The sequence below is a fragment of the Aythya ferina genome, assembly GCF_964211825.1.
Source record: "Aythya ferina genome assembly, chromosome: Z".
Classification (NCBI taxonomy): Eukaryota; Metazoa; Chordata; class Aves; order Anseriformes; family Anatidae; genus Aythya; species Aythya ferina.
The window spans coordinates 30,085,536-30,103,982 of record NC_140299.1 but is presented as its reverse complement, the minus strand read 5'-3'; the positions used below and the strand labels follow the sequence as shown (position 1 = coordinate 30,103,982).

The following is an 18,447-nucleotide window of genomic DNA, read 5'->3' as shown; positions in this document are numbered from 1 at the left end:
GGCAGTGATTTTAGTCACCTTGGAAGGAATGTCTCAGCTCAGCCTGCGGTGCTTTCAGGTGTGTTCTGCCAGTCAGTGTATTTCTGTACACTCTGAAAAAGCAGCCCAAGACCACCTCACGTTTTCTGCCTATCCTATAATACAATCTCTCACCGCAAAAAGATGTCCTAACTTGCTGCTATGATCTGTTCTATTCTTGGGACGTAAGCATCCCTGCTTACTTGTTTTTATTTAGGTAGCATATCCTCTGCTACCTTTCCTCCAAGGGTTGAAGTAGGCCTAGCTTTAATTCTGGACATGTTTGAACAAGCTTTTATGTTTTGACCTCTATCATCTCTTGATGCTCTTTCTTCCAAGAAAGAAAAAAACAATTACACAGTTTGCTTTGGTATTTGTGTGTCTCCACCAGCGCATTTTACCTTCTAATCCTAAGAAAGATATTCTACAGGAGAGCAGTTTTAATAGTCCATATTGTAGTTTTACTTACAAGTGTTAGAAAATCAGGAAATATCCTAATCCTACCCACTGAGAATTATAAATTAGCATCTGTGTGTTTGTGATAGATTGCTGGCTATGGTGTTTGATCAAAAAGCAGTGTTAAATGAAGCAAACAGGGTAAGCAAAATAATGACCAAGACAGCAGTTTTAAGAGGGAGGCAGAAGGCTACTTATTACTCCATCCCAGCTAAATTTGATTTGTTTATTTTTTCTCCCCAGGGTTAAACTTAAGATCATTGCAAGATCCCCCCCTCTCCACACATGCAAAAGTAAGATAAGGCAAGTTTCATGCAGTGTTATCTGGTCAGTATCAGTGAAAGTTACTAAATTTATAGGGGAAAAGGTTGAACATGCTCTAAGCAGGACAGTCTAATGCCAAACCCAGAAATGCATTTAAATGGGCTACATAGAACATGCCAAAGACTGTCAAGATGTTAATGGTTTAGTCACCTTTCTTTCCTGCTGTTATCTTTATTTTGTTTTTGTTTGTTTGTTGTTTTCTAGGTAAATTATGCCTTTGTTTTGAAGATTCTCATTCTGTGGCGCTGAATATTTATTTTACTGCCAGTGCACTAATGGAAATGCTTGTGTATGCCAAACCCAGCTATATCTGTCACATAGCTATTCAGCTATAGAGTGGCTGAACTGTGTAATTCTCTTCAGAGAATAACGAAGGAAAGTAGAGAAGCTTACCTTTGACAGAACCTACTTTGGGGAAACAGATGTTTACAGCACAAGTTGCCCATAATCATCGTATCAGTTGTATTCAGAAGCAAATACATAAAACATAAAATATCCTGATCCCTTCTGTCATGGGTGCTCAGCTGGCTTCAGCTCTAAGACTTCCTTTAATATATCACAGCAACTGCCTTTGTTTTCAAGAATCATTGGGGGAAGAGAAGGAGAATAACTGCAGGGAGAACTTGTTCTAACCCGAGAGCTACTCTTATCACCATAATCCTGTTGTCGTTCCGGGCCATAATGTCTGATAGCCATGAAACCTGAATCAATGTCACTCAGAACAGGATTTTTCAGGGAAAGTGAGAGGTAAGTCATGATTAGGTTGTCAAAATTAAACTATTTATGTTCTTGTTATGGATATGTCTCATTTAGAATCCAAGGAAGTGTATGCTACTTGTGAGCCACAACTGCTCGTCCCACACTTCTGTTGTTAATCTGATTTTGATAGGACACATGAGTACTGCTGAGAAAGAAGTAAAGTTAAAGCTGCTGAGAAAGAAGTAAAGGGGGTTCAGTGTGCTTAGATGAATGATTTATCCTTTCCAAACCCTCTGTTACAATAGGAAAAGACAGTTCTTACAAGCCCCTTCCTAAGTGTTTTGAGGTTATTTGGTGACTATGACTGCATCTCTCTGCTCTTAAAAGTAGTGGGGTGGAAAGCACTTATGTGGACAATATATGAGCAAGATAAGTTCTGCATTATTATTCAGTCATTTAATCAGTCTTGGAATGTATAATCTAAAACTCTTGGTTTTCTTCATTTTTGAGCTATTAGCTTCCTTAAAGGTGAACTGCTGTTTTCTAAAACCCAGTCATTTTATGATGAAGCCCTACATAGATACCTGGATAACGCTGACACGTAATCACCAGTCACATGCATGAAGTGGCATTTCTCATTTGTTACAGAATTCTGTCTGGTACTAAGCAATCTTAAGAAATATTTAAAGATCATGTTTGAGCAACTTCCAAAAACTAAGTATTTCTTGCAGCAGTGGACTCCATGAATTTGAAGTGAAGTCTCTGAAAAGATACCAATGAAATCTATACATTTTTGTCCTAAGTCTGACCCTCTATGTAGGTTGTCTGATATTCATCAGGGGAATAAACCTTTTGTTCAGAGTATTAAAGGTTATCAAGGTATTGTCGAAGGGTATTTCTTTTATTTAGTCACCTGTTTTCATCATTCACACTACCCTCTGTACAATTTGATTGCTATTGGCCAACAGATTTAAAATCTAGTACAAGAGAGAGAAACGGTACGATCATCTTTACATTATTTTAGGAAATAGAAAATGAAAAAATACATGTACTTGCATTGAGGCAGGACCTATCTTGCAAGATTCTGTAGATCACATGCAGAATTTCATTTCTTTGCTATGCCATTGTCTGTTCTTCATTATAATTCAGACAGTAAGAAGGTGGATAGTTACTTCAGATTGGTTGAGTTACTATGTAAATATTCAAATTAGTTATTCTCTTCTGTGTGTATTAGTTTGAACAGAGGAAGTTTTTCTAGCTATGATAAACAGCTAAACCAGCTTAGCCTCTGACTTGATTTAAATTCATGGCAAATCACTGAAGGATTGCCAGTTAGACTTTTCTGTATAAAATCCTGTATGATTTAAAGTTATATGACTTACCTAGTAAGTTTCTTTATAACCTACTATTCAAATCACAATAGATCTAGTCAAAAGCCCTAGATGCACAGGCAATGTTATTAAAATATGGCTGGAGGAAAAATACCGAGTAGTACACCCTACTGGTGAAACAGCACCGAGCGTAGTGACATTAAGCAATGTCAAACTACTGCCGGCTCATTCAGATATGATTCTTTATCAAACTCATTAAATCACTGACTTGTGTTGCAGTCTTTAATCCTAGTAAAAGAGAATTTGTATCCTGTGCTTTTCAACAAGGAGTGATGAAGAGTGCTGCAGTGTGAGCTCCCCCTGAGGAATTATGGATGTCTCAAAAAGACATACCCTCCGAGGCCTCTTTGACAACTCATGCTCTATCACCTACCAACAAGCACAACAGAAAACATAGACAGTATTCTTTTGCATTCGGTAGCCTTGAAGGAGAAACATGTGAGGTCAGAAAACTTGTTTTGAACTTTTTGTTTTCCAGTCTTTGGAGTGGTTGCTTTTAGCAGCTGCAGTCAGAGCGTACATGCTTCAGACAGTTGCAAAAATTAGGTTCTTGTGAAAAAAAAAAAAATGAAGATAGCCATCCTAACCCCTGCCTTTGATAAGGGAGAGTTAGATGTGGTATCACAATAGCAGATGTTCTGGTTAAATTTGAAACTAGAACACGTGGAGAGTCAGAGGCTTTACAGCTAGGTTGACCAACCAGTACCTGCCTCAAAATTCCCCAGGCAAAAACTGAGAAAGACACATCCTAGATTTTACTGCTTTTAAAGACCGAATCCAATATAGGGTATGGGCATCAGGGTATAAAATAAATTGTATTAGTTTACAGATTAAATAAGTCACCGTGGTCAGTCATTGCCTAACTCAGGAGATACCTTCCTTAATTGCCCTGAAAGTGCGCTTGTAGATGATGACAGCTCTCCAGCCACACTAACTAAATTCAGTTCCCCTGCCTAAAGGCTTCTTGCAGTCCATAAGTAAGTTCACCTAATGTGATGTATATATTCAGGACAAGTCTACTACACCAACAAGATCAAGCTGTTGTTTTCTTTAAAAATGCATGCTGTGATTACCCCTCTTCAACTTGTATGTAACAGAATAGAAATTAAGACTTTAACCAAAAGATAAACAGATGGAGCTTTAGCCCTTGGGAAATTTCAGAGTGTCAGCTTCCACTCCTGAGGACTGCATCCTAGTAACAGCCTAGATAATAGTTTGTGTCTGCTGTTGAAGGTACACTGGTCCAAAATGTTTCAGACTTGACCAAAAAGAAAGTCCAAATATACACAACGTTGCAGCTTCCATACTTCAGAAATCCAGGTGGGTGTAAAACACAAAAGTCCTCCTTGAAAATGTCGTTGAGTCTGTGTCTTCTCTTCCGGTACAAGTGAATCATTCACCTTTATATGCTAGTCTGTAGACATGTTTTAGAGGTGCTTTCCTTCTAGATTGAGTTTTGAGGCTTTTCTATATTCAAACTGTTCTCAAGGAATAGAAAGCATAGCCCTCACACAAAAAGATCCACAGAACACTGCTTTACTCTATTATTTTACAGATGAACTTTCTCTGTTTTTCCATAGAATTGCTGTTTAGAAAAGTGGATGGCAGCTATTTCTTGTCCAGTTGTGCTGGGAGAAAAAAAATATAAAAACTTTACTTTCATGGGGAGTGTAGCCTATGAGGTGAGTCCAAGAAACCCTTATCAGCAAGAGGCTGCAGGGGCCTGATGGTGGAACACACGGACCCGGAGCTTCAAAGCCCTGGGAGGCTGCTATCAGAGCTGAGGTGGCCCTGAAGGTGGGCTGCCCACGGCCACGTCTGAGCCTCGCCTTGAGAATGACAAACTCGGGAGGAATTCGGGCTCTCCAATCCCACCTCAAGAGTCCAGTGCTTAAACAGTTCCGAGGAGCTGCCTGTGCTTTACTTTACTTCCTTTAACATCTTTGCAGAGGTGTATCTAGTCAGACATTGGGACTGGTTGCCCAGGGAGGTGGTGGAGTCACCATCCCTTGGGGTGTCAAGGAAAGGCTGGACGTGGTGCATGGGGACATGGCTCAGTGGGTGACACTGGTGGTAGGGGGATGGTTGGACCTGATGATCCTGGAGGGCTTTCCCAGCCGCCAGGATTGTGTGGCTCTGCACTCTCTGCTTCACCCACAGCGTTCAGGACTTTCACCCAGACGTGGCGAGCTCGCCCCCTCCTTCACGCCTCCCCGCCGCTCCCCGAGGGCCCAGAGCACGGAGCGGGGCCGGAGGCCAATTTCAGAAGCGGGAGGCTTTCCGTCAGCGGCGGGGGCGACCGGGGCGGGGTAGGAGCTCGCCCCGGCCCGAGCCTCGTCGGCGGGGCCGGTGGCGAGGCGGTGACTCAGCGCCGCCCTCAGCCCATAAAAAGGCGGGAGGCGGCCGAGGAGCGGCGGCGGCGGCGGCGGCGGCGGCGGCGAGGGTCGGGCTCGAGGCCGCGAGGGGCCGGCGGTTGTGCGGCCGTCGGGGGCCGCCATGGGGGCCAAGCTGCGAGTGGTGTGCGCCGCGGCGGCGCTGCTGCTGTGCTGCGCCCCGCCGGGGCAGCCGGCGGCACGGGGCGCGCTGCTGTCGGCGGGCGACGGCGACGGCTACGGGGTGAAGCTGTGCGGCCGCGAGTTCATCCGCGCCGTCATCTTCACCTGCGGCGGGTCCCGCTGGAAGCGCCTCTCCCTGCTGGCCGCGGAGCCGGCGCCCGCCGGCGGTGAGTGCCCGGGGGCGAGGGGAGAGGAGAGGAGAGGAGAAGAGAGGAGGGCGCCCCGACGCCGCCGGGGAGCTCCCCGCCGGGTCCCGTCGGGTTTTCCCCTCTGTCAGGGGGCGCAGAGCGGTGCTCCTGAGCTTTCCGGGCTGGGCTGCGGGGTTACGGGATCGGGACTTTTATCTCTCTCTTTTTTTTTTTTTTTATTATTATTATTATTATTATTTTTCTTTTCTTTCTGCTCAGTTTGCGACGGGCGCGGTGAGGAGCGGGGGGTCCCGCGCTTGGCGCTGCGGGCTGCGATCTGAATAAACGCAAACCCTGCCGCCTTTAGGGTCGGTGGGGAAGTTTCTGGTGGGTGAAATACCCCCTAGGGTTTCCTGTCACAGGTACTAAAGCAAAAACATTAAGAAAGGGTAAGCAGGTATTCCTTCTGTTTGCAAAATACTAATACGTAATCCGAGGCACTGGGTCTCACTTATCCTGATGTTTCAAAAATTGGAAATAACACTTTTAAGCAGGAAAGAAGATGGAATTACGGCTAATACTTGCAAAGAAAGAGCTTTCTTTCTTCCTTCAGCATACCATTAATGAAGTAACCTTTTACTTATGCTGTAAATGGAGCCTGTATTTTGGGTTTATTTTACCTTTTTCTGTAACAAATAGAGTAATAATATGTAACTTGTTATAATTCCAAAGGGAAGACCTCGTGAGCAGCCACCAAAGTTCACAGGAAACTTTTTCTTTCTATGCTTGAGCAGTAGCTTCTAAGAGCATCTTCTAAGAGTCACTGAGACCCTGCTGTGCTCTGTACTGTCCAGCTGGAAGTCTTTCTCTGCCCCAAATGACTACTGATTTGTAGTAACTGTTTGACTAGTAAAGTAGCTACATCTATTTATTTTATTTTATTTATTTATGTATTTATTTACAAGTAGCATTTACGTATCTGGGTAGCTATTCTATCTGAAAGTTAGCTTGTATGTGTTGATTGGCTATACTAAAGTAAATCTAATGTTCACTTGATGTTCTCATGTTCCGAAACAAAAATACAAAACCAAATTAACAGCATGCAGACCACATGGCAAACACCTATTTCAGATTTTTTTAACTTAAGAGCTAAAAAAGCTGCTTTTCTTCACATCAGCTGAAGTATGCAGTGCCACTCACCTTGCAGAAGCAAAAACAAGAGAAACTGTGAGGTGAATGGAAGTAGTGCTGGATTTTTGAGAAGTCTGGGGTCAGTGAGACCAAGTGTGTTTCTAAGTAAATTCTGCAAGTCTTGAGAAATGAGTGGCAAGTATCAGCTGAAATAGCTGTAGAAAAATGCCATCTACAAGAGTATACACAAAATATTTGCTTGCTGAGTCCAATACTCAGTCCTTCTCCCTCCGTTTGTTCTTCTTATGGTACTGGTTTCTGTAACTGTGCATGGGAAAGGAGTGGTCTAATCTAATTTGTGAATTGCATGACACAATTTTATGCAGTCTCTGGATACATCGCTTTACAATTTTCTTTACAGAATGACTGACACATCTCCATACGTAACAGTGCAGCTGTAATAGGATGTGGATACATCAGTGACAGTTGTCACAGCATACTTCCCATGTCTAATAGACAGCCTTCAAAACAAGGCTTGCCCTAGAAGTAATCTATAAGTAAATCATGAGCGGAAGCTCTGCAGCTGATTTCTCTCCTAAATAAAAATGCTTTGCTTATTGCCAGCCGAATAGGCTTTTTATTGATGATTTTTAGAACTGTGTGCTCTTTGTGATATTCCTAAAGTCTTAACTTTAAGTCTTTTCTTTAAATAGATTCCTCTCAAGCAGAAAGCAACAAACTTCTGGGAAACTTCAAGTTGCAATCAATTTTGGGTCCTGAACTGGAACAGATGCAGAGAAGCAGCCCATTTCTTGGATGGGAGATACTGAAGGACTTGTATAGTTTAAATGACTATAATGAATATGAACCTGTGGCAGATGACTTCAAAGAACTTCTTCAACAGGTGGAAGAAGCTGCTCAGAAGGACAGAGGAGGAAAAGGAATTGCAAATCCTGTGGGATCAAACAGTTATCCTTGGGCCAGATATCCCAGAAGAAAACGTGAATCTCTGGGTTTGGCAGGAATGTGTTGCAAATGGGGCTGTACGAAAGCTGAAATTAGTACTATATGCAGAGTTTAAAACCCTCTCTGCACTTATGCATGAAATCTATGTTAGTTGCAGTGCTACTTGGTTGAATACTGTATGGAGGAATAAAACTCTTACTGTATTTTATTTTGTCTGTAAGTGCCAGTCAATACTGCTGGTTTTCTTTAAAAAAAAATCCTCAAGTGTAACTGTAATGACTTTGTTTTGCTGCAGTAACTTTTAATCTATATTTTTTTAATAAGTCTTTACAATTCATTTTAATGTCTAGCCTTTACTCTTATATTACAAATGTAATATATCTTTGTAACATGTAAGGAAAAAATTAAGTGTTTAATTAAAATGTAATTATACTAACTGTTACAGAGTTATTCTTTCTCTGACAGAAGGAACACCCAGTGATATTCTTGAGATGAGATTCATGCTACAGAGCTGTACAAAAAGGACATTTTGCATGAAACTCCACTAAACACCGACTCAGCTTGCTGATTATTTTAAACACACTTTCCCGCTTCCCTTACAATTGTAGAATTGCTTTATGCAATACTTTTCTGCATTTTTACCTCAATAGAATACTTGCAGCCTAAATATTTCTTCATCTTCATAGAAAAACCTAATGAATTAGGAGCTGAAGTATTAACCCTTATGTTAATTCTTATTTACCTTTCTCATTTTTGTCTACTATTGCTTAGTGAGACTGTTGGATGTGCTTCAAATAACTCATGTTATATAGACACCTTCCCATGTCTTCCTACACTATGCTGTTCTACACTACTTCAGGCATGTTCCTAAATTGGTAACAGCTACTGCTCCTAAAAACAACTGCTTTAATCTTTGCAGTTCATAAACTTTTGTCTTTCACTAACTTATCAGCTCTGACAAGTAGCATTTCTAGCTATGTTGATGCCATTAGGTTTCTGACTTTTTTTTATTTATTTTTTGTTACCTTAATGCTGCTCATGGTAACTTCTCTTTTGTAGCAGTAGTTTACTCAGTATACTTCATAGCTTGGACTACACAATCCTTACCTTTGGCTGACGGTGCTTCATTCTTCAAGTTGTCTTTTAAAAAGTGTTCTTTGATCAAAATACTGCTTAACGAGATTGTAGCCTCACTTCTTTATCCCTTTTCCTAAGGTACTGTTATTCCAGCACTTAGGCATCTATTGATCCTTTTTATTATTTTTTTCAAACCATGTCGATCTTAGTAAAGACTGCGCAGAATGTGCATTCACTGCGAATGTTACCCTCCAGCTGGAAAGCATCAGCTCTTTCTCAGTCATAGGGATAATGCTGAGCAAGAACTGAGATATCTTCTCCCACGCCTCTGTTTTAGTGAATGTAAGATGCTTCTTGTCAGTCTGAGGGGGGAAGGTAGCTGTGTAAAGTTCCGCTGTAGCATTTTTTGCAACAGCCTAGATATGCTTCTGTAGCTTATCTTCCAGCTTCCACAAATAATTTTGGTGCTAGAGATTCCCTAGTTTAGGTAAGGATTTCCTAGAAGAATACAGGAGGAGTTTGAGGGTAAGCATTCCTTATTTTTGAGCAGGATCAAGGGCTTTGGGAGTTGTTTGTTTGTTTGTTTACTAAGGTAGAAGCTAAGCAGTACACAGAATCCCTGATAAAAGGGAAAATGTGAAAATGTCATGACTGAACATGAAAATTAGCCTGTATGCTTTTCTCATTTTGCCAGAAAACCTTCTGCCTAACTTTCAAAAAGAAATACGGGGAAAGGGGAATATGCTGCTTGTTCTACTCTACTCTGTTTCCACAAACCAGTCCAGGTACACAGCTTGTAGCCCAGCCATGACAGGTATCAAATAAGTTGAATTAAGTTGAAATTCAGTCCGTATTTTGCAGTAAATAAGTAGCTGTGTATACATGTGAATACTCAAAGGTTTTCTGATTGTTTTAAAGAAAATGTAGTCCTGAAAGACGTCTGTGTGGTAAGTCCCATCTCATAGCAGCTTCTTTACAGTCTAGCCGAAGGTGACCATTACATGTCACTCGATTGCAACAGGAATAGCCATGCAGTAGGATGCCATCTGCTGCTGATTGTATGACTTGGTGTCCAAAGAGAAAAACATTAAAGCTTTTTTTATGAACAGAAGCAAATCTGTCACATAAAATGACATGTCTGACCAGCCACACAGGGGAAATTATCATGTTTTGAAGCAGGCAGCTCATAAAATCATTACATGCTCATATAAGATCATTATTGAGTTAGCATATTGATCCAAATGGCAAACCTGAAGGACCTTTCCTCTGCTGAAAGCTCCCCTGGGAGTACTGCCATACATCTCTAGCAGCATAAATATGAGCACAGCATTTCACAGCAACACATTGTGTTTACCATCTTGGCTGTTCAAAAACACACTTCTTGAAAAGAAATCAGCTTTTTTTTTTTTTTTTTTTCCTCTTTTTCACATTTCACTCAGTGAGCAATTAGCTATAGAACACACCATTGTCTTAGCATCTCACTGCTTACAGAAATTGCAGTCCCATTGATGTGGTCTTAGCTCACAGGAAGTGGCCAATTTCTGGGTAAACTATTAACAAGTGTGAGCCATCTTCTGAAGAGTTATTTTGAGTTTTTGAGTAAAAAATGATACATTACTATGTTGCCATATTAGCACTACTATTTGTGTCTGCAGGAGTTTATTCTTCTGGGGGAGTTCAGGATTTTTTTTTCACTGTGGGTAAAGTCTGAATCAGGTCTGATTATGAACTCATTAGAAAACTGCCCAAATGAGGATAACCTGTAGCAGTATAAACAACAGGTTTTCCAGTTCTATTCCCTGTTTTCACCTTTTTCAAAACCTGTCAGAATTCTTTGTGTGAATTCTGAAATAATGAGAAGAAATACGGACTGTGATATATCTAGAGTCAAGTACATTAGATAATAAGTCTGATGACACCCTGAAACAGAATTTGGTTATCCACTAATTTTCAATGTGAAAGTTAGAGTTTGGGTGATAGTTGAATGGGAGTTTTCAGGACTGCAGTTTCTCATACCAAGAAACTCCCAATGTCCTGTTTAGGAGCTTTAATCTCTTTTTAGCTTTGTGATTTGTACAAAGATTGCATTCCATGTCTGTGACAAAGAGGGGCTTTGTGCCTGTCTCTCAATTCCTAGATGGTACCTGCTCACCAGACAGCCTTGGACATAATTTCATTTTCGATGTCACTGAATTAAAGGGACACAACTAAAGACTTTACTAGCATCAAGACGTGCATCAAGATGTTTCTGAAAAGATGTTTTCTGACACATGCACTGCTTAACTGTGCTGCAGATAGCTATCTTAACAAGTCCTAGAGACCTGGAAGACAGCAGTTCCTTCTACATCTAGTCCTACTTGATCAGCTGCTTACTTCACCCAATCTTTAATAAAACATACAGAAAATTCTAGTCTCATGAGTTACTGGAGTATTTCTACAGGCTGAAAAAGTCAGAAACAGCCCTCAGGTTAGCACACAGTTTCTGAAAAACTTTCTGAGACTACAGTCTGTCCTCCTCAGCAAACAGCAGAGACAAAACAAAAAATGCAAACTCCTTTGCTCCTCAGCAGAATGTGGGTAGATTTGTACCCACTCTGCTGCTCTGCAGCCACTCACCATTGTCAGCAAATAGCTGTAAGAAGCTCTTTTTCTCATTTGTGCCACAAGTTGTCATCATATGCCGAATGACTTTTCCATCACACAGCTCTTCCATATCCTGGGAACAAACACGGGTGCTGTTGTCTCTCTTCCATGGATTTTCACTCCAACAGAGTTTATTTCACTGTTACAGCCACCCACTTTGCAGTCAAGTCTTGGTATCAAATACTGTTCCTCCACAGTGTGCTTGTCCAGGACTATTTTCTGACCAGAACTGCTAAGAAGGAAAGCAAATTTGGTACTCTGCAAATTCTTTGTTTCCTCCACCTAACCTCCTTTGCATCTGTATTTCTCTCGCCCTGCAATTTTCCTGTACTTGATATGCAATACTTAAATCCCTTCAACTGCAGCCTTCTCTCATGTTTTAACCTTGAAATGCTTAAAGCCAAATCTGTACCCATGAGCTGTCAAGGAGTTTCACTCTTAACACAGCTGCACAAGGTAGCAAATATAACATAGAGAAACTCAGAAGAGATACAAAAACTGGCTTCCAGCCTTTTTACTTCAAAAAATAGTGAGTGCTGTCCTTCCAAATGGGCCAAAAGAACAGCCCCCAGCAGGATGTGTACCTTCTTTGGATTATGCTGCTTGTCCCAAGACTTCCCAGGTACTTGAAGTTTCTGTGAAATCTCAGCTGATCAGTGATGGATCCTTTCTGGGAGTGCCTCTTCAGGAATTGTTTTGTCCTGATGAGCTGAAAGCCAAGTACAGTAAGATGACAGTTTCTGCCTCCGCACCTGAGTTGAGTCACACTGGTTTCAGCTCTCCAGTTACTGCTCTTCACTGGGTTATTCAATACTACCATGAAGTTGTTCCCTGTGTCAGCAACCTGGTGTAAAGCACTTGCCTATGACTGTGCTTCTGGCATTGCAGAAATCTTTGGGCTCAGCGCCAACCAATCGTAGCATCAGAGGCCATCACTGAAGTGTTTCTTTGTCTCTGTGGTTTTACATCTTTTGGCCCTGTGCCAAGAGATGAAATTGCTTCTAAACCAGGGTGTTTCCCATGCAACAGCACACATGTCACCATGTGACAGCACACATTTCACCCCCACCCTTTTTTGTTCGAGATCACAACACTGGGCTGAAGGTTCCAGTGCAGTGCCAGGTTGACCCCTGATGTCTTGTGCCCTCTCTGCAGAGCTCCTGAGGGACTGAGACTTCAGTAGTCAGGTCTAACTTTCTGTGCTGCCAAAATGTGGTATTTTGGTATATAACTTTTCCAGTAACATAGGAACAGGCTGCTGTGTTCTACCGTGTGTAGGCCAATTTAGCTGACCAAGTAGACAATCTTCCAGAACCTCTTAAGGTTTGTAGCAGTGTTGATGAACTTAGAAGAAAGTTGGATATTTTTCACTGTTTGCCAGTTTTCACAGAATCACAGAATGGTTGAGGTTTACAAGGGACTTCTGGAGATCATCTAGTCCAACTTCCCTGCTCAAGCAGGGTTCCCTGTAGCACATTATCCAGGATTGTGTCCAGATGACTTTTGAATATCTCCAGAGCAGGGGACTCCACAGCCTCTCTGGACAACCTATTCCTGTGCCCAGTCACCCTCACAGTAAAGAAGTTTTTCCTCATGTTCAGACAGCATTCTGTATTTCATTTTGTGCCCATTGCCTCTTGTCCTATCACAGGGGACCACTAAGAAGAGTTGGACTCCATGCTCTTGACATCTTCCCTTCAGACATGTATACACATTGACAAGATTTCCCTCTGAGTGTTCTCCAGGCTGAACATGCCCAGCTCCCAAAACCTTTCCTCATATGAGAGACGCTCCAGTCCCTTGGAGCTCCAGTTCCCTCAGGGCCTTCTGCTGCACTCTCCAGTAGCTCTATGACCTTCTTGTACTGGGGGACCCCAAATCAAACACACAGCATTCCTGCTGTGGCCACACTAGAGGTGAGTAGAGGGACAGGATCACCTCTCCGGACCTGCTGGCCACACTCTTCCTAATGCACCCCAGGACAGCACTGGTCTTTTTGGTCACAAACGCACATTGCTGGCTCATGGTTAACTTGTTGTTCATCAAGACACCCGGGTCCTTTTCCGCAGAGCTACATTTTGTCAGGTTAACCCCTTGCCTGTACTGGTGCATGGAGTCATTCTTCCCCAGGTGAAGGACCCCGCACTTGCCTTTGTTGAATTTCAAGAGGTTCCTCTCTGCCCAGCTCTCCAGACTGTCGAGATCCTTCTGAATGGCAGCACAGCACTTTGGGTGCTACTCCTCACAGTTTTGTATCATAGGGAAACTTGCCGAGGAGGCACTCTGTCCCTTCATCCAAGTCATAGACGAATTAATTTAAACAATACTAGCTCCAGTGTGGACCCCTGGGGGACACAGACAGCTACAGGCCTCCAACTGGGCTCTGTGACCCTGATCAGAACCCTCTGGGACCTAGCATTCAGCTAGTTCTCAATCCACCTCACTGTCCACACATCTTGAACTTGCCTATGAGGATATCATGGGAGACAACGTTAAAAGTCTTGCTGAAGTCCAGGTAGACAACATCCACTGTTCTCCCCTAATCTATCCAGATGATTGTTCCCATAATAGAAGGCAATCTGCTTAGTTAAGCATGACTTCTCTTTGGTGAATCCATGTGACTACTACCAACCACCTTTTTGTCTTCCACATGCTTCCACATAGGTGACCTCCAGTATAAGCTGTTCCATCACCTTTCCAGGGATGGAGGTGAAGCTGACTGGCCTGTAGTTCCCTGGGTTCTCCTTGTCCTTTTGAAGACTGGTGAGACATCTGCTTTCTTCCAGTCCTCAGGAACCTCTCCCATTCTCCATGATCTTTAGCAATATGATTAAGAATGGCCTAGCAATGATGTCCACCAGGACCCTCAGCTCTTGTGGGTGCAATCCTATCAGGGCCCATGGACTTGTGGATGTTAAGTTTACCTAAATGATTTCTAACCCGATCCTTCTCAACCAAGGGAAAGTCTTCCTTTCTCCAGGCAGTCTCCCTGGTCTCCAGTGTTAGGGATTCCCAAGAACTAATTGTTGCAGTGAAAACTAAAGCAAAGAAGGCATTCAGGCCTTGTAAAAGGCCTCATGTACTTCTTCCTCCTGTTCAGGTGGCCTGTGATAACTACAGTGTCACTTTTATTAGTCTGTCCTTTAGTCTTTACCCATAAGCTCTTGATCCATTTGCCATTCACCTCAAGGCAGAGCTCCATATATTCCAGTTGTTGTCTCACAAAAAGGGCAACTCCAACATCTTGTCTTCCTGACCTGGCTTTCCTAAAAAGCATTACACACATTCATCTTATATCTCTTAGCATTAGTCTCTTGGGTCTTTTCCACTCTGATTGAGTGTTGCCTTAGAGAGAGGACTCTCTGTGTATTGTCTAATTAGAAGGCTCAGAAATTTAATATGACATAGGGGAAGCTTATTCTTCTGCTGGACAGCTGAAAGAAGCAAATCAGCTCTTCTTTCCTCGATGTAAGTCTAATTTTGTTTCGCTTTTAACCCAGGTTTAACATTCACACATTCATCCACCTGATGTCAGCTAAGTGTTCTCTGCTTTGCTTTTGGAAACTTAAATGACTTCCTGCCCTGCACTGTAGGGTAGGTAGTTACACCTTCCTGTGTATTACCTCAGCTACCCATCTACATTGCCTTTGAGATGTGTGGAGGTATCTTCAAAGAGACACACTCATCTTGCAAAGGACTTTTCATTCATTAGCAAGTCACCCTTCAAGGTCCATACTTTCTCTTGTCAAGGATTTGTAGACTACCCTGCAGTTCCTGGGAATCTTTCCCACACTGGCATGTGGAAGCATACCTTCCATTTTCTTGCTGTCCCCCACCAACTCTCTAGCATACCATCTCTAATTCTATCTTTGTCAATGCACCTTCAAGCATACATAAGAGTTTTCTTATTGTGGCTATAAGCTTCACAAAACTTTACTAAGGCAATGCCATCCACCTCAAAATTTGTCAGTGAGGTGGGTTTGAGCTTGCATAGGATCTCAGGCCACATAGAAAGGATATATTGGAACCCAAAAATCATTATCAAGCAGCCTGCAGCCATTTACTACTCCCTGTCCAGGGTATAATGCGCATGCTACACCAATTAGCTGAGTCATCAAAGACCAAGATGTCTCAGCAAAAATCAAGAAAAAGTCAGCATAGAAATGTCCATACTGTCCATGTGAGCAACAAGGGAACCAGTGGAGATAGATTATGGGCTAAGCCACCCTAAACTGACACGATAAAAAGCAAACACACTGATAAGCATTTGGAAAATTTATAGTACATGTAACTGGACTATTTGTATGTAGCTTCCCTGGCCAGCGGGGGTACAATGTTAGAACAGAGAGGAGCAGAAAATACTTAGAGACCAGTGAGTGACTTGTTATAATTGTAAAATAGCATAGGATAGTGTAAGACGTTTAAGTTTGCTAATGTTTACCAACTAAGTACAGAAAAAATAACCAATTTACTTTAGAAGAATTGTGTGGTGATCTGTATACTTCATTTAGTGGAGTCAAAAAATTACAACATAGACACTCCCTAACTGTAGGGAGATCATCAAGGGGCAAGGCTCTTCACAGTGGTCCATGGCAAGTGAGTTTTCTATCCTTATCTCAATTAACAAGTTTTGCATTGTACTTTCTCCCTACATCTTGCTGAGGATGGGGTGTGAGAGAGCAGCTGGGTGGGTTTCTGGTGACCAGCCAAGGTCAACCCATCACAATCCCCCAGGCTGAAGCCTTAAATTCCCAGATACATATCTGTGGGAATTCAAAGTGGACAAGAGAGCTTTCAGATGTTTGGAAAAGACAAATATAAGGTCCGTTTAAAAATTAGACAAAGAACTACAGAACAATCACTCTGACTGCAATTTAGGGGGCAAGCAGAAACATAACAAACAGTCAAACAAACAATATGCTGGTGATGAAGGTGAAAGAAAGTGATGAACAACAGCCATCATGGATTTGTGAGGAAAAAAATAATCTTCCAGCCCTTGTGGTAAGTTTTCTCATATGTTGGCAGCAAAAATTTTTACACAGACTTATTTGACAATCATTGCAAGTAATCCAGGGTAACACAAGCTGAACTAAACCTTTAGGAGAAAAACACTGTCAGAGTCCCTCAGTATTGTATTCCAGCCATTTATCAAAGGTGTACTGACAAGGAAGAGAGACTACTGACAAGGAAGATTTTCTTCTAGGTCTGGTACTATTTGACATTTTCGTTAATTGACTGCAAGAAGGGAGACAATAAATATGCAGAAAGAACTAGAGAAATGATACAGAAGAATTCACAGATGGCATTTAGAAGGAAGGGACTGGAATTATTTTAGAAGATAAAGAGTTGAGACTGGTTTTCAAAAATTAGGGAAACTGTTCCCTACATTTAGAAATAATTGAAAACACAAATACAAGCAGTTTCTGGTTATAGAAAAGAATCTTGGGTTATGGATGATCACAGAATGAGATAATGATATCGTATTGTTGCAAATAGAGGCAAATGTCATAGAGGGACATATAAATGAGAATTTTATCTTTAAGATATGTGAAATAGTTCTTCTATTGTGAACAAGTAAGGCCTGCAGTACTGTGCCCAGTTTTGGACAATACCAACTGGCAAGGAGAAAGTCTGTGAAAGAGTAACAAGAAGTATCAAAGGTGTAGGAAATGTGGCTATAATGAAGAAAGAATGTGGAAATGGCTTTTGTTTTATACAGAGAAAAAAAAAAGACTGAAGCAAGAATACACAGAAGTCTTCAGATATGTAAACAGAAAAGAAGGAAGGAAGGAAGGAAGGAAGGAAGGAAGGAAGGAAGGAAGGAAGGAAGGAAGGAAGGAAGGAAGGAAGGAAGGAATAAGACCTCATCTCTTTAATGACAACTTCTTTATAAATACTATAAAATAATTAGTTCAGGATACAGTCTTCATAAGTGGCTTGTGGTATAAAAAAAGGACTTGATTATGATACACTCATTCAATCACTCCATCCATTTGTCTGAAACATACCTTAAAATTTAAGTGCTGTCTATGTTAGTTCATTTAAAATTCACTTAACAGTCCTCTCTTTTAATGAATTTGGTGTTCTCCCACTTTGGGAATTCTCCTTGGATTTCTGAAATTATCCACATTTTTTCCCATCTCACCCTGCTTAAGGATTCAGTTTGTAATGGGATTCCAACCTGTTTGGTTCTGTTTGGTTTTTAGTGGAGAAATTCTTTAAATCTTTAGGAAACTGCTTTTTGTTTGTTTTGTTTTTAGTTGCTCTGAAAACGTCCTGTTAAATAGCCATACCTCTCATTAACGGAATAGAGGAATTCATGTTCCTGTGTCAGATCCTCTTCTGCTGAAGGCTGAAGCCAAGTTTAGACTCAGCCTTAAATTTTATTTGAGGTCTTTTGAGAGTTTTATTCAGTTGTAGGTGAAATCCTCTGTGTTTTTTGTTTGCTTGTTTTTTGATAAGTCATGTGCTTCAGATATGTAAACTGCAGTACACAGACTCCGTATTTAGTTTGATTTACCTGTTTAATTGATAGATAGATAGATAGATAGATAGATAGATAGATAGATAGATAGATAGATAGATTTTCAGAGGAAAAGCCACTTCTAATAGTGAACTGAGAGCTTCTAATGGCATAGCCAGAAAAGACCAGAGATTTGACTAGAGCTCAGTCAGCTGCAGCTCAGGCAACACATTTACCATCCACATTTCTACTCTCTTCTCTACTTCTCTTGATGTAATTGCCCAACTTTAGTTGCTCTGTTGTTGAAATCAGATGTGCTAATTAACACACAAGATGGTAGTTACTAACTAGAGTTCATGTTGAGGGGAAGTTACTGCAATTTTACATGAATTGCAAGATGCTTAGACTATATACTCAGCTATATTTAATTGACTAATTAAAACAACTTATTTAATAATATTTATTTACTTAATGACATTTTACTCTGTAGAATTTGTTATAGAGGTATGAAGAATAAAGTTAAAATAAGTTGTCTAAGTTTAAGAAAAAAAGTAGATGTCAAAACAAAATCTCTACTAGATACTACATTTGTAGGA

The 18,447-nt window shown here is 41.3% G+C and overlaps 1 protein-coding gene across 1 annotated transcript; it reads left to right on the top strand.

Moving 5' to 3' along the window:
• The first annotated feature begins 5,339 nt into the window (after positions 1-5,339).
• LOC311427808 (relaxin-3-like) lies at positions 5,340-8,063 on the top strand. Its single transcript, XM_084505375.1, has 2 exons — positions 5,340-5,610; positions 7,416-8,063. The coding sequence occupies exons 1-2, from the start codon at positions 5,385-5,387 to the stop codon at positions 7,781-7,783; spliced, it is 594 nt and encodes a 197-aa protein (XP_084361501.1). The 5' UTR covers positions 5,340-5,384; the 3' UTR covers positions 7,784-8,063.
• Positions 8,064-18,447: the final 10,384 nt, after the last annotated feature.